At 41.0% G+C, this 16819-nt stretch overlaps 1 protein-coding gene across 1 annotated transcript in view; it reads left to right on the forward strand.

Moving 5' to 3' along the window:
* LOC123972451 (insulin receptor-like) overlaps positions 1-16819 on the forward strand; it is a 51298-nt gene that overhangs the window by 27278 nt on the left and 7201 nt on the right. The window contains exons 3-8 of the mRNA XM_046051961.1: positions 4459-4798; positions 8482-8621; positions 10422-10566; positions 10913-11127; positions 12507-12633; positions 13342-13595. Of these exons, the coding sequence (XP_045907917.1) occupies positions 4459-4798; positions 8482-8621; positions 10422-10566; positions 10913-11127; positions 12507-12633; positions 13342-13595 (1221 nt within the window). The remainder of the gene's footprint in view (positions 1-4458; positions 4799-8481; positions 8622-10421; positions 10567-10912; positions 11128-12506; positions 12634-13341; positions 13596-16819) is intronic.

Raw genomic sequence — 16819 nt, forward strand, 5'->3', positions numbered from 1 at the left:
ACGACATTTTATAGATTGAAATTATTAATCCAAGTTGCACCACTGTATGCTCTTACAATAAAAATAAATGTTACCTTTCTGACTTTCTTTTCTTAAATATTAATAGTGAGCTGTTGTGCTGTACAAGCACAACGTGTTTCATATTTGAAACATGCATCAAGTTCGGTTTGAGTTGGCAGTTTTCACACTACTCGGTCAGTTTGTTTTAAATCAAGAAATGTGGAAACATTGAAAGATCACCTTTTTTCAAAAGCACGTTATTTGTTCTCTTCTGAGATCTCAGCAATAACTTTCTTTCATAAGAAACTAAATACTACCCTTGTCATGGACTTGGAATTTTAATTACTGACCAGCGCACCACCGCATTCCCGTTTGGCATTTTCAGGAGTCTAATATGATCTCAGCGCAAAAGGTCTGAATAAACTGCTGTTTCATCAATGCCAAAAAAGGAACTTGGAAAAACTCACCATGGAATCATTTTAGGGACGATTGTGGTTAATGACAAGTACAGAGGCTCTTAATTTTAGTGAAGTATGTGTGGTGCATTGTGATGTTGGTAGAAAAAAATAGGAAACTCTTCATATGTGTGCATTGGTTGCAGACAGCATACAAGGAACCATTATGTATGAGTCATTCCTTGCAAGCAATGTAGATTCTTTCTGCCTTTTTAACACCCCACGCTGTTGAAGCTTGCCGCTGGCCGGCGGCCTGCACAAATCTCTCTTCACCTCCCATTTTCAAGTTGCCAGTATCCTTGATGGGGTGTATTCATCTCTGTTACACAGGGGCCTGGAGTTGTGTTGGTTTGTTGTTGATGTCCGTTTTGGGGATTGAGCATCTCATTGTGCAGCTCCACCCCTGCTGATGAGATAAAGAGCCAGGCATTTCTACAGCATTGTTCCCCAGCTTTCATGTGATCCTGCTGTACTTTGCACAAACCGCATGACAAGAAATCAGTCAGGCTCTGACCAGCATGCCAGAGGAACCAGAGTAATAAGGATTTCAGAGACAGGAGGTGATCCACACATGTAGAAAAAAAAGAAGACATAGCCTGTTGTAAACAGACCTAAGTCCAACTGCCGACCCAGCACTTGCCTCCCAAAAACCCTATTGATTTATTGTTGTTGTCAGGTGATTTTACTCTGTCCAAATGCAAGATAAATAGTAGAGAAGCTGACAAGACCAATCTCAAGCTGAGCATAACTAATTGACACAGACCAAACTGAGAAAAGACCTGCCTGTCATGAGCGCCACTAGCTGAGGGTCTCTGATAATAAAGATACGGGGCCTGTATAAGGAGATTTGCATGTTTTAAAGAAAGAAAGACAAACCTCCCCAAAGCAGTCTCCTCGGCGTCTTTCTCATACTGGGAGATCAAAGATGGCTTGGGGTGGCCCCACTCTCAAAGTTCCTCGGGGTCTCAACCTTGTGAACATTTTTGACAAGCACACAAGACAGAAGTCTCTGTTCTTCAGTGTGGTCACTGTTGTTGATATTATAAAAGCCTCTATGAAGTCTGATAGTGAATAATCCTGCTAATTTAGGATCAGCTACCAGCATTGATGGCAACTCTGCAGACACGGCCAAGTCAGATCCTGGCTAAGTGAACTGTACAAATCTTTTGAACACAGAGTGCTATGTTTTGGTGCTTCATGGAAGTGGTTGACTGCTTGCTCTCTCAGGTGGCACTCGTGTATGTCTAAAGCTTGACATCAGTTATTGAAATTGATTGACCCACATTAACCCTTGTTTTTTTTTTTTACCTCTAAAAGTCTGCACTCACTGGTGCCTCTGTTAAAAAAAACACATGTAGGGCTGCAACTGACAAGCATTTTCATTATCTGTCACAAACAGTGAAAAATGTCCATCCAGGGCCGTTGAAGTTTATAAAAGCTCCTAATAAGTTATGGACATGATGAGACATGTCACCCGAGGCACCAACTTGTTCAGCAGCACGTTTCTCTCAACAAGGTCTTCTCAATAAAGAAGAATTTGCTGCGCTGTGTTCCTCCTCCTGTTAAACAAAGATTTAAAAGAAAAATCAAATGTACTTAGTAAGAACTACATGTGCTTTTGATTAGTATAAAATCAGCATATTCAGAGTAGAGAGGAGACAGAAAAAAGTAGAAGTGCAGCTATTTTTTTTTTTCTTCTTCACATCCAGCCAGTTACTATGTGGCTCTAGTGTCGTCTTTTTTTGTGTGTGTGTGTACCTCCCATTGGTGCTGCTGTCTCACTGGTTGGGAGGGAAGAGAAAGGAACACAAAGGGTTAAACTGTGTGCCTGTCTTCCTTGGAGATGGGAGAGGCCGTTTGAATGGCTAGCTTCTACAGCTAGCCAACACATTGGTTAAGGCTGAGGGTGGATCTGCTGCTGGGCCTGTGCTCCGACATGGAGCCTTGCTTGGAGGATCAGGAGTCGATGTGAGCAGACGGCAAAGCTTTTGTGTAGGTGTGCGCCTGCGTGTGTGTGTGTGTGCGCGCGCACATGTATTTGAGGAAAAGTTGAAGGGCAGCTTTTGAAATAAACAGTGGAGACAGAAGTAAAAGAGGACGTTTTTGTTTTTTCAGTGTGGAAATCATCAGTCTTCAGTGGTCTTTGTAAATCCCATTGTGGGGTAGATTATTTAGATTAGCAGAGTGACGTAGATGCAAGGTGGTTATATCATTTGTTTTTCCAGCACCGTGCCCCCTTTAGCTTCCCCCTCACACTGCCATTCTCACATTGCTGCCGCCCGCCCCAAATACACGCTGTTCATGCGCTTCAAGAGCTTACCTCTGTGAATGTTGAGAGCAGGGGTTCCATGTTTTGTTCGTTTTTAAGGGCTGACCTCATGGCACTAATGAAGCCAAGCAGTTATGGGCGCATGCTCATGTAGTCACACTCAACAATAGAAAGTTAACAAAGAAAACACATTATTGAGATTAATTGTCCACGTAATTGGAAGTACAGCGCCCCAATGTCCCTTTCCCTTCTTGGTTTATGTGGCTTAAGACCCGTAGAAGACACACCTACTCTACATAAAACTTTACGATTTGACCTGTGACCTGCCCCTAACCTCAGCGACTCATTATCTGCCCTGCTGTTGAACGGTCTTAATCTGGCTCCTGTGGATGAGAAGCTAATCTCAGCAGGCAGGTCAGTCCGCTGTATTTACCTCTGAGAAGCCTCCGTCCGTCCTTTCAAACTTGTTGTCATACATGAGACAGCAACATACACATAAACGCTGTTATACTTACTCTTACATACACACACACACACGAGCCAATCCTGAGAGTCTAATGTTTAATATTATGTAACAGCCTGATTTACAGACACACACATGCAGATGTATGCATAAACAGCCATCCTACAGACTTGTGGACTTAGCTGATCGTTTTTACGCCCCAGAAAAAAACCCACTGAACTTCAGTGAGTGTGTGTGCGACTGTCAGGCCACTGTATCTTTCTGTCAGTGTTTATTCTGCTCAGTCACAAAGAGCTTGTGTAGTTCATGTTGCTATAAAGCTGCTTAAGTTTTGCTCAGCTACTTTAGATGATTTAGGGCTTGTTTTTACTATGACCATTGCAGCCAGGGGACCATCCAATTCATGGATATTTGTTATTTATCCTTGTGATGATGTTGTGAGATTATTTTCGTTTCACTCATCATCAGTGTTGTACATCAACTACATCAACTGCAGGACTTCAACTAAGGATTATTTTTATTCATCAGTTGATGTTTTTGATAAAGCTATTAATTGTTTAATCTATTAAATGTCAGACGAAAAAGGGAAAAATATCCATGATGATTTCCCAGAACTTTAATCTGCCTCGTCTGGCCAACTAACAGTTTACAAAAACTATTTATTTTGGATTTGTATAAAACAGAGAAAAGCAGCAAATCTGCACATTTCAGAAACTGCAACCAACCCAGCACTTGTTTAGCTCGGTTTACTGTTCTAAAAGAACAAAAACAAAACCAATCGAAGGCATTGTGCACATGTCTTGCTTGCTAAATACAGTATGCTTTGAATGCCATTGTTATCCCCTCTGCCTTACTTTCACCAAGCCAAGTGTCTGTCTTTTGTCAACTAGTGTTGTTTCCTCGCTGTTTGTATTCAGAATGCTTGTTGGCCAATGGCAGATGGTCCTCTGCGCTGCTGGCAAGTGCATTGAGGAGGGATTTCACTCCTGCTTACAGAGCGATCTGACGATATGAGATTTCTCTGCAGTTGGAGATATAAACATATGCTGTCATTAAAGACTGATTAAAATCACCTGTGTCACTCGGGGAACATAAGTATTATGTTGGTGTTTAAATTGAGGATAAGCTCCTGTTTCCCGGGTCTCTCTTCTGGCAACTCGCATTCAATTCATAAGGCTTGTACATTTTTAAAATAACCAAACACCCTTTTCTTTAGCTTGTCTCACATTTGCTTCACTAACTTGACTTTGTTGCTCCTCTCTCACGTGCAGTGTGCCCTGTTCAGTGTAAACATCGAGCCTGCACCAAGGACGACCAGTGCTGCCACGACCAGTGCCTGGGCGGCTGCCTGAAGCCAAACTCAGCCAGTCACTGCGTGGCCTGCCGCGGCCTCCAAGGGCCCGAGGGAAACTGTGTGGAACGCTGCCCCGAAAACCACTTCACCTTCAAGGGCTGGCGCTGCGTCTCTTTCAACTTCTGCCAAGATCTCCACAACAGATGCAAGCGGGAGAAGGAGCACAACAAGAGCCCTGACTGCCACGAGTACGTCATCCACAACGGTGCCTGCATCCCTGAGTGTCCCTCCGGCTACACGACCGTCAACTCCTCCGCGTAAGTGGACACTCACACCGGTCTGATGGGCTCTTAATGGGCTGATGGAACGATGTGTGATCAGTGAAGCTGTCTTAATATTCTACATGCAAATGCACATTTGCATACACGTCAACTTAATCCTGGGCCTTTGCCTAGACAACTTGATTCTCCTACAACCCATCTAATTCCGCCACATTGTTGCACATTGCTAAAATTAAAAACCGTACCTTAATTGACAAATGCATTTTTGCTCACTACAGGCTTAAAACGAGTCCCAAGGTATTATGCATTAATCTGATTGGTGTATTTGACCCGGACACTCTCTGTAATTGTTTCAGAGTTGTGATATAAGAAGAAATAGAGTAAGACATAAAAAGTAGTCTTTTTTTTGATGAATTCTATTTATCTTTAGAACAGACAATTATACACAAAATATGTAATTTAGCAACAACAGTGAACATCTCAACAACTGTAACAACAAAGAAGAATTTAATACATGTAAAGGTAAAAAATTATCTGTGAAAAATACTGAGCTCTTGCATAGATTACTGCTTTGGTTTTTACTCTTAGTCACTGTGTTTTTAGCACAGTCCTGCTGAGCTTAGATAGCACCCTGTATATGTGCACACACAACTCGTGCGTGTGTATGTGTGTGTCTGCACGCGTGCAGCTAGGTCAAACTGGTGCAGTGCAGTAGGAAGGCTGGCACATCTATGTTTCTGCTTTTGACTCTGTCCTCCACAATTGTTTTTTTGTGGTTCACACACTACACAAAATTTATGGTTGTTTACCAACCGCTGATGTCTGCATTGTGCGAGCTATAGGCAAGTGCAGACAGACGTGAAGTGTATTTCCCTTTTCTCTCATCTAAAAATGACCTGTTGTGCATGTATCTTTGCTGCTGCAACTGAACAGACTTCCTTCTTTAAAGAAGGCCGTTGTACTTGTGCTGATGTGCCGGTGACCTTTATCGCCTCCCTCTTTGACACCTTCCTTGACCATGACAGGGGTGTTGATTAGTGTGGGTGTGCCTCTAGACAGCTCTAATCATTCTGCTCTCGTAGAAGTTGAAAACGCAGCTGGATCTTTCAAGACTGACTAGTTGACCGGGAGTCAGAGAGGCATTCGGGACAGACTGTCATTGCCCCGGGATGCTTGGCCTCAACTCGCCTGGCTGGCTGCAAAGAGATAGAGGGTCTGTCTGGCAAGCAGCTGCAGCAGCATAGTGCAGGCACTATGTCACTGACAACGGCGATGACAAGGAAAAGTGGTTGTGCTACTGCTGCGGTGTATTTGTTTTTATCCCTTATGTGTTCACAGAGGGATTTGCCAAGCACCTACTCTCTGTTTGAACATGCAGCTTCACATTCATGGGGTTACATAGTATACATTCATACCTGAGAGGTTTGTAGTGGGACTCTCTGAGCAGAAGAGGGTGAAGTGCCTTGCTTAAGTGCACCCCAGCCATTGTTGAGAAAGAAGAGTGCTACTGATTTTCTTTCTCCATTCAGATTTTCTAGGTTGGGCCACAGTTAAGCCTCAGAAAAGGAAGACATACACATCTTGATTTGCTCATATCTGATAAAGACCAGTTTAAGCTGGGTATATTTCTATTTCTAGGAGTTTATTTCTTGTTTCACCATTTTAATTCTACTTCATTCTCCACTTCTTTTTTAGTATTTACTCACTACTTGAATCTTCTTACCTTGCTTTTCTCATCAGTTGTCTTTTCCCCACACTCACACACGATGACACCTACACCTTTGGTCTCTTACTGCAAACACTACTGGCGTGCCCTGCCCTTTTGTGTTTGTTTCTCTTTCTGAATGTGACTTCTTTGTTGACTTTCTCAAGCAGCAGTATGTTTAATAAAGTTCCCGAAAAGACACAGAACTCGTCTTTTGGATTTTCCACCTGCGATTCCGTTTTCATCTGCACTGGTGTGTTCATGTTTTATTGTTGCTTTACCTGGTCCGTGCTTGTAAAATATCCTCCGTGTCTTGTAACCAGATAACATCTCTCTTTGTGTTTTGTCTGCAAAATGCTAAAAGGGGTCGCCAAATATACTTTGGCGGCAGTTAATATACCTGGGCTGCCCGCCCAAGTAAAGTGTCTATGTGGGGAAACACTGATAGTTGTATCTTTCCTTTTGCCTATAATGCACAGGTGTAGCAAATGTAGAAGCGGTATTGTCTGATGTTCCAGCAAAACTGATAGCTCAGTTGACTCCTTTTCTGTTCCCCTTATGGCCATCTCTTTTCTTTGTCATCTCTTTCCCATTGTTGCCTTTAACCTAAGCTGTGGAAATGAAAGTGCTTTGAGGATACGCAGAGTTGTCCAAGGAATTTCGGCTGAAAGTACATATGTGGCACTAGAGAGGAAAAAAGGTCAAGATGGATCAGAAAAGTTAGGAGCCTGATGAAGAAATGATGTGCATAAGTTCAGCATAACTACAGACCAATATGACTGTTTTATATTACTGATGTATTTATTGTTTTGGGGGTTAGACGTGCAGAGCCACGAATTCAGTTGCAAATTAGCTCAACTCATTCCCATTATATGGCATTCAAAACAGAAATGCCACATTCTTCTGTAATTGTCCTGCCAGCTTACTCAACTGATGCCAAACAAAAGCTCTCACCTCATAAACCAGCCGGCAGCAAAAGAATACTTTTAAATCAACACTCAGGACAATGGCCCCGAGCAAAACCGCCCATCGTTGTCTAATCATGCCTTAATATCCTCAATTTGAAACCTTAAAAATAAAACAGGTACTCCACATGTCTCTGCTAAAAGATGCTCACTCTGCAGTGTGAGGCTGCAGAGTTTGCTGTGTACTTTTACCTCATCAAAGCTTGCACTTGCCACTTTATGAGTGTGGGGATTATACAGATGGCTTTTCAGGAAATTCAGGTTAATATGGTTGGCACACAAAGCCAGGACCATTTATAAAGGATATCTGTTATGACGAGAGACTTGTTATGAAAACATTATGTAAGCCAGGTTGTTAAACTGGGTTGTTAAGGTGAAGGGTTGGGGTCTGTTAATTTTCAGTTGGTTCAAAACAGACGTTGAGTGAAGTTTCATTTTCAGTGGTTTTGTTATGCATAGAGTGCAGCTAAGAACTTATTTAAAGCAGCAATAATCAATATTTTTATTTAACAATAGATCACATGACTACTGAAAGTCCGTTATGAATCTACAGAGACTTATCACCTGCCTCTGTAGTTCCCCTCAGCTAGTTTCAGCTAGTTCCCTCAAAGAGTTTGAGCTTTTTTCAGCTCATTGTTTAGCTGTCCAACCCACAACTTTACTGTTTAGGTTCAATTTCACACCTTTCATCAGCACGTTTGGAGGTACTTGTATGCTACCTGCCTAGCACCACATGATAGACATACAAAGTTAGTGACTAGCTGGTGAACATAGTGGAGCATTTAGCAGCTAAAGAGCCAGACATTTCCCTCAGGAGTTGGTGGAGACCAAAAACAGCTAAAATTCCAAATGAATGCTAATGTTGCTCCATATGCTGGGTAACCGTATCAAATCAGTTAATGCTGGCTTAAGTTTCTAGTATTTCTGTGTTGAGGAGAATCATAAAGAAGAAAATTAATAACATGAATTTATAGCGCCAACATACAATGTTATCATGCACATATTTTGAAATATTTTTCTGATCAGTGTTTTTTTCCATTGCTCTCTAGGCTCAACTGCACTCCCTGTGCAGGGCTCTGTCCCAAGGTATGTATGGGTCTGAAAACTGTGGACTCTGTCACAGCTGCCCAGGCTTTGAGAGGCTGCACTGTTCTCAACGGGAGCCTGGTCATCAACCTCCGTGGAGGAAGTGAGTAACTGTGGTTTGTTTGGTTGATAACAGTATACAACAGAACAACAAAAAGAGGTTGACATTGCAAAAGAACTGGAAATGACATCAAAAGAAGAACGACAACATTCATTTAAAATTAAGATAAAGTTTCATAATGCGAAACCCCTAGAAAATGGAAAGTGGTTTATCCCAATTTATAAATAAAACAAAACATCAATATAGATAAAATAAACAAATAGAAATGACTGAGACAATGCCAACACATTGCATTGGTTAATTCTGTGTGTTGGAATGATGATAAGGAGCTTTTGGTTCTTCATGTGGCTTACAGAATTCCAGATACATGTTACTTGTATAACAAGCAGCTGAAAACTAGGTGAAGATTTACAGAAAATCATATTTATTTGAATTTTAACACATTGAACATTAGGGATGGGGATCGTTAATTTTTATTGATATTGATACCCTTATTGAGACTGCTTAACGATCCAATTCTTTATCGATACCACTATCGATACTTTACTATTTTTACTACTATTTTTTAGTGATGGTTATTTGGAAAGACCAGACCCAACGGGCATGAGGTAGGCCTGCACGGGAAATATTCAATATGCGAAAACGTTATATATTGAGATGACATAACACTTGCAATAAATAAACATATATTGAAGGGTACATATTAACTGCCTGGTTGTTTTTAATTTAATATTTTAAATACAGCTCAATGTTGTTTCTAGAGCAGCAACATTAATGTTTACAACAGCAAAGTAACTCAATAACTTTATCTGACATCACAAGTATTGAGTGACGTTTAGAAAGAACGACATCAGTCTGTATCAGTCCCTCCTCCTCTCTCGCTGGCTGCAGGTAAACTACCAGGTAGGAGGAGGAGCGTCTGGTTTGTCTCAGCCAGCAGCTCAGTTTTTAAGACTATAGACCTGTCTGTGCTCCAGACCGAGAGCTTTCGATTTAGCTTGTTTTTAACATTTGGCTAATGCCAAGCTAGCGTTAGCAGTGTTTGTATAAAACATACAGTTTGAGATACTGAGGACAGAGATGATTAAATTAACCCTTTCTACATGTCTAACGTTACCCTACAGACAGGTGTATTGATTAAGTATTGTCTTTTTATTTGCGAAGGTTTTATTGCACGTACTTACATAAACGAGCGTGGTTGTCATCAACTAACGTTACAGTAATTAGGAGCTAACTTAACCCTCACCGTAACGTTATTCCACCACGACGGCGCAGCCTCTCGCTCTGCTGCCGCTGTGTGTGTATGTAGGAGCCGACAGAGAGCAGGCAGAGACTGCAGATTTGACACTCGAGACATAACGTTACATCATAGGACCCTCAAGTCTCGGTAGCAGTATTGATAAGCTCGAACCTTATTGATTTTCGGAGAAATTTTGGAACCGGGTCTCGATCCCCATCCCTGTTGAACATGCACTAGTAGGTACAAATACACACACATTCCCAATCATTCTGCCTGAAGAAAAAGAAAATAGCAGTTCATGATTTAGTATGTACTATATAGTAGTAGAGTTTCCTGCTTGTGGATTTTAAATTTAGCTGTAAAAAAAAAAAGGTTGAAAATGTACTGAAAACAATTATTTCTGTGTCAGAACAGCTTAGATGGGGGAATTGTATTTTTTATCTTTTGCAAATAAAAGAAGAGATTTAAAAGAAAAAAATGAAAATTGAAAACACAGATAGTAACAGTTTGTTGCCAAAGAGCATCTACCTGGGAGCTTTTGTACTAAGCATGCAGTAGAATCAGAAGTCTCTTCAAGGCTTGTGTCTTTTGGTTTTCTGTAGACAACATAGCAGCTGAACTGGAGGCCAGCCTGGGCCAGCTGGAGGAGATCACTGGCTACCTGACAGTGCGACGTTCCTACGCCCTTGTATCCCTCTCGTTTTTCCGCAAACTCCGTGTTATTCGTGGAGAGGAACAGGAAATTGGGTAAGACTTCTGAGCCTGTCACATCTTTGCCATGTCAGAGACTTCTCCTATAATTATAAGTTAAAAACGGAAGGACTGACCTTTTCAAAATGTCTTTTTGTGGTAACTGCTTTTGGTTAAACTTTCCCAAATCATATATGAGCCTTCATTCAGATGAAGTAGAATACGCTTGTAGCACAGTGGTCTACACTTACAGTAGAAATGGCAATGGACAGGCAAATTGTAGGCTAACCATGTCGCTGCTCATGTTACTCAAGAAGCTCTTTCATAATATCCTCAGCTAAAATGTCATATGTATCATGAAAATTATGTTCATGCACTCTTGTGTGTTTTTTTTTCTTTCCAGGAATTACTCGTTCTATGCCCTGGACAACCAGAACCTGCGACAGCTCTGGGACTGGTCCAAACACAAGCTGACCATCCTGCAGGGACGCATGTTTTTCCACTACAACTCCAAACTCTGCATGTCTGAGATCCGCAAGATGGAGGAGGTGACGGGGACCAAAGAGCGGCAAGTCAAGAACGACATCGCCTCCAAGACCAACGGAGACCAGGCCTCATGTAAGAACCTCTGCTCCGAAGACATGACATTTGTTGCAGTAGTTTCTATGGAAACTGGAAACATAGAGTCTGCCCTGGTACAGACGCAAACATAGACATCGTTATTGTTATGACGGTCATTTCCCGTCCCTTTTTTATGTTTGCAAATGCCTTCCTGCAGACCTTTTACTAACACAGTTTAACTAGGAACAACCAACAGAGCAAAGCACCAATTACTGTGAAATGTGGTAACACAGTGATAGAGGACTATTTTTGTCCTTTCCATCTTGAACTACATGTTCAGTTCAAGTTCAGAGCGAGGATGTTGTGATGAGTTCATTGTGCTTCTATGTAGACGAAGACAAGGGAATAATGTATATCTTATATGTTTACTTGATTATACTAAAATGTGTTTTTATGAGGTAAAATGGAGAGCATGAAAAGTGAAGTTCAGGGAAAGTTGCATACAAATCTACTTTTTTGTTTTTTTTTTTTTCCATTGATGGATGGTACACAATGCTGCTGCCAGTGTTTGTTTTCGCTCTCTATTAGGATTGACCGCGTTTTTGGTCTGGTCTGTTACTGACTTGTTCTACCTGTCTTGGGGTCCCTTTTCTGATCAGATTGCGTTGGTTTTTTTTAAAAAAAGATTCCATGTTTGGTTTTGTTAGGTTTCCTGCTAATTCTTTTTGGATCGAAAAGACCTGTACTACAAAGGCCCCAGGCCAAATTTGAAGGTCAGGACATTGCAGCTACATGCTGTGTGTCTGAGCAAATTGAGTCACTGAGATGCACAAAGCCAGGCTGATCTGTGAGCTCATAAGGTTTTTGTCAAGTATAAGGTGTCATAAAAACGGGAGAGGCACTGTACTCCGGGGTGAAAGGGCCAACCATGAACCACAACTTCCCTTGTTGGAGTCTGGGAGGGGTCCTTTTTGGCATCTCTCACAATAATTCTTCTTCAAAAAAACAATAATAAATTTGCGGCCCAGCGGTGCAGTGTTGGTGGAGGGCAGTTGTGACTGTTTTGTCTGAGGGGGGGGGGGCCTCCTGGTCAAATCTGTATTCAATTTACTTAAAATGATTGAGGAGGTGAAGGTGGGTGGCTCCTCCAGGACATTGTGATGTTTTCATACTAAATCAACAATAGCAGATGTTTCTTCACTACTATCTCCCGACAACAGAGATTTCAATAATTCACATAATTTCTGTCTGTACTTCCCTGCTTTTAATTCATTCATGTCTTTTCATGTCCGTCACTCTGACATCTCTCCATGTGTTGTTGCATTTGTATTTCAGACCTGTGTGTGTATACTACTAACAATAATAACACCAGAGTGATAACATTGAATTTCCCCTTGTGGGATTAATAAAGTATTTCTTTTTCTTCTTCTTCTCAGGCGAGAACCATGTGTTGAAGTTTACCCAGATTCGAACCATGAGCGATAAAATAATGGTCAAGTGGGAACCTTTCTGGCCTCCAGACTTCAGAGACCTGCTGGGCTTCATGGTGCTCTACAAAGAAGCGTAAGAACATCTTCAGTCATAAACGGACGTGGGTCTCTAACTGTCAAATATTGATTTCAGCTGAATTAGTACTTTTTTATAGATAAATAGAAACACATAGATCGGTTACATTTTGTGGATAGTAGATAATGTAATTTCCGGCTTAATGACTCATTTAAAACTCTTGCAGATTGTGATAGCAATGTGTCCTCAAATCATGACGCCGACCTCACTTTAGAAGGGATGTGAGGCAGATACCATAAAAAAGAAAATTCATGCATAAATATCAGTATCTGTTTGCTGTCTTTTAAAAACAGCGTGCAGTATGACACAACAACAAATATGACGTCACCTAATGAACATACTGTAAATTCTGCAATGTATAATTTTGTTACGTGGATTGCGTTTGAATTTATCTGAACAATTTATTTGTTAGTTCACACTTGTTTAAACCTAAATGTTTTGAAAAGGTGTCAGCCCTACAACATAAATAGCAGCTGAATATTTTGTAACATCCTCCCTTTGAACCAGCATAATTTTGAGCGTCTCTCTGGCCTCAGTGATGCAAGGTTCTTTTCCTCCATTGACTAGTCAGATCAATAAAATGATAAATTGCTTTAAAACATCAAACTGAAAATAATGTCCTTTTCTCAAATGAAATACAATTTAGGCTTATATATATAACACATTTTCCTCCTGTATATGGTTATTGTATTCTCCCCACAATAGACCTTTTCAGAACGTAACCGAGTTTGACGGGCAGGACGCCTGCGGCTCAAACAGCTGGGTGATTGCTGACGTGGACCCTCCACGTCGAGCCACAGAGGGAGATAAAGAGCAGTTTGAACCTGGTCATCTCATCCTGCCACTGAAGCCCTGGACACAGTATGCCATAATGGTGAAAACCCAGCTCTCAGCCTCTGACGAGCACCAGGTCCACGGAGCCAAGAGCGAGATCATCTATGTTCGCACCAACGCCACCAGTAAGAATGTTTTGGATTTGAGTTGTTCACTGGTTCTGCAGTAAAAAGTGTCTCCTTGATCACTTCATGTAGTTAAAATTTCTGGCTCAGATATTTATACAAAATACTCAATTGAATTTGAAATTAGTCTGTGTGGCCTAATTTCATTGCAGGAACTTAACCACCTGTAACCTGATCTGTAGCCATTGTCAAAGGTTCTGCTTGTGTTTCCACTGCACTCCCTGCGGTTCAGGGACAAGTTCCTTAAATTAAATTTCAGCACTTCTCAGCAGGTGGTTCTAGATCTGCTCTTTCTAGTACTCTCATGAGCATGACATACAATTGCAATACGGCAAACACCACAGTTAGTGAATGTTAAATGTTCGCTAAAAAGCTAAACACTATATTGAAGTGCGTTTCATTTTTCAGGTAGTGTCGTAACTTTATAGTGTTTTTATATTTTTTCCACTAAAGTTGGAATTATGCTTCTGTGAAGATGCATATAAATATCTCGTAGAGAACCCATGCAGAGAAATGTGTACTGGGTAACTGCAGGTCACAAAGACTTGATAATGATGTTGATAACTTTGTTGGCCACATGCAGTGCACACAGTACAATGCATGCAGAATTTGTCCTCTGCATTTAACCCATCCTAATTAGGAGTAGTGGGAAGCTATTGTTCAGCGCCCGGGAAGCAGTTAGGGTTTCAGGGCATTACTCAGGAGCACCTTCGGCAGTGGTCTGATCTGGCGACCCTCTGGTTCCCAAGTCCCCACAGACTGACAGAGTTTCCGCGGGGTCTTAAAAAGTCTTAAATTTGAAAAACAAAATTTATGGCCTTAAAAAGTGTTAAATTTGCTGACGTTTGTGTTCTAGGTCTTAAATAAACTGGTCTTAATTTTTCAACGTCCATGTAACGCTACCTCTAATGCTCATTGAAATGCTCCCGCAGCGCTTTAGAATGTTTCTTCCTCCATGGTGTTGAAGTTTTTCTTTCGCTAGTCCAAATGTAATTTGCTGTATTACGACTACAAAGACCAACATGCAGCTGTCATGTTATTGTTGCAAGTCTCTTTCAGATTGTACCACAGATTTAAAACGGATTTATTTTTCAGCTGTGCGAAAGTGCAACCTTAGCAACTCTTGCCAGAAAGAAACAGAACTTGGAGCTTGATTTAAACCAGTTGCTATCAACGTAGGATTGAGCGCGACTCTTAAAATTTCACACGATAGTAAATGATTTTCAGTAAGCTATGGTAACACTAAACGCATGGCGGTCTCCCTCTCCTCATTCTTCAATGGACGAGCAAATGTGAGGGAGAGAGCGGCAGACAGTGATCTTCATAGTTAAATTACATTAAAAAGAAAGGACGGTGTTGACCACAGAGGAGCTGAGGTTAATAAAGCAAATTAGGGATGTCAACTAGTCCTTTTAAGCTAATGAGATTATTCTTTTGGATTTTGATGTACAAAAATTTACAGAAGCGAGGTGGTTCTCATGTTGCCTATTTTTTATGTTCATTTCTACAAATGTATACAGCAGTAAATTAAGACCCAAAAGGCAAACATGAACAATCTTATCTATAATGATTCTGAGGTCGTATTAAAAGTGTTTTCCTGCCGTTATAAGGTGGAGAGGCTCAAAACAGCTTGGTGCTGCGCCATGAATGTAAAATCATTGTGGGAGAGCATCAAAACTAACCAAATGACTTTTCCCAGATCTAATGGTTAGAATTCAACCCCAGTGGACTTATTTAGCAAGTTTAGCTTTGGTGGTGGAGTTTATTCAAAATCTGCTCTAGATTGTCCTACTTATTATTCACAGATTTGGTAATAACAATGTTACAACATTATGTGGAATTGCATATTTCTATATTGGAAAACATAAAAACTTTCTTGGGGGATGACCAACAATCCCCAACATGAAAATACCATCTTAATTTTTTACTTTATCGCATTACCATTGCACATTAACGCCCTGTGAAAGCATGTTTTCATCCCCATGGACATTATTTTTATTATTATTTGTAAATGTACCTGCTTTGCACCTGCCTAGACTTCTCCCTGCACTCACTCACACACTTTTGCCTCTGGTCTCTCACTGCAAACACACCGGCTTTCCCTGCTTCTCTCTGTCTCCCTGTCTGCTCCACCAAGTTTCTCCATCAGCAGAAGGTTATGTTTTATAAAGTCGCCGAAAAGACAGAACTCGTCTTTTTGTCTGGATATTTTCTTCCGTGATCCGCATGCCAGCTTGTTAATTATGTAGCCTATCAATGTCATTGTCCATCCCAGTGTTTCATTGTTGACATCGTCCAATGCCAATTTTGTAGGCATCACTTGACCCTCATTTGAATACATTTATTTACTCTGCAAGTAATTTTGTGACTGCATTTCCTTTGTTTCTTTTTTGATGTTGTGATATAGATCTTAAATTTCATTCATAGTTGTCTTAAAATGTCTTAAATTTGACCAGGTGAAACCTGCAGAAACCCTGGACTAGGCTAATACCGCCCTATAACAGGCTTGCAGTAGCCAACGCACACAGCCTGACCGTGTGCAGACCAATGTCTTAAAGCCGGTGTAGGCAGGAAGTTGCCCTGTGTATCATCAGCTTTACTGTCTCTTGCTAGTTTCTTCAACATTACCTAACCGAGGTTATTTCAACTCCTGTCGCAAAGCCGGTTCATAGTGGGCAAGATTTACTTTTTTTTGCATTTTAGAAGTTGTACATACAGTGGGGGAAATAAGTATTTGACCCCTTGCTGATTTTGCAGGTTTGCCCACTTACAAAGAATGCAACGATCTATAATTTTAATCATATGTACATTCTAACAGTGAAAGACAGAATCCCAAAGAAAATTCCAGAAAATCACATCATATGAATTTATAAAAATTGATGACCATCTGATGAGGAAAAACAAGTATTTGACCCCCTGGACAAACAGCATGTTAATATTTTGTAGAAAAGCCATTATTGGCCAGCACAGATGTCAAACGGTTTTTATAGTTGGTGACAAGGTTTGTGCACATTTCGGCAGGGATGTTGGCCCACTCCTCCCTGCAGACAGCCTCCAAATCATTCAGGTTCCGAGGTTGTCGCCTGGCAACTCAAATTTTAAGCTCCCTCCAAAGATTTTCAATTGGATTCAGGTCTGGAGACTGGCTAGGCCACTCCAGAACCTTGATGTGCTTCTTCTTCAGCCACTCTTTTGTTGCTTTGGCGGTGTGCTTAGGGTCGTTG

Source organism: Micropterus dolomieu, linkage group LG06 (assembly GCF_021292245.1).
Source record: "Micropterus dolomieu isolate WLL.071019.BEF.003 ecotype Adirondacks linkage group LG06, ASM2129224v1, whole genome shotgun sequence".
NCBI classification, from domain to species: Eukaryota; Metazoa; Chordata; class Actinopteri; order Centrarchiformes; family Centrarchidae; genus Micropterus; species Micropterus dolomieu.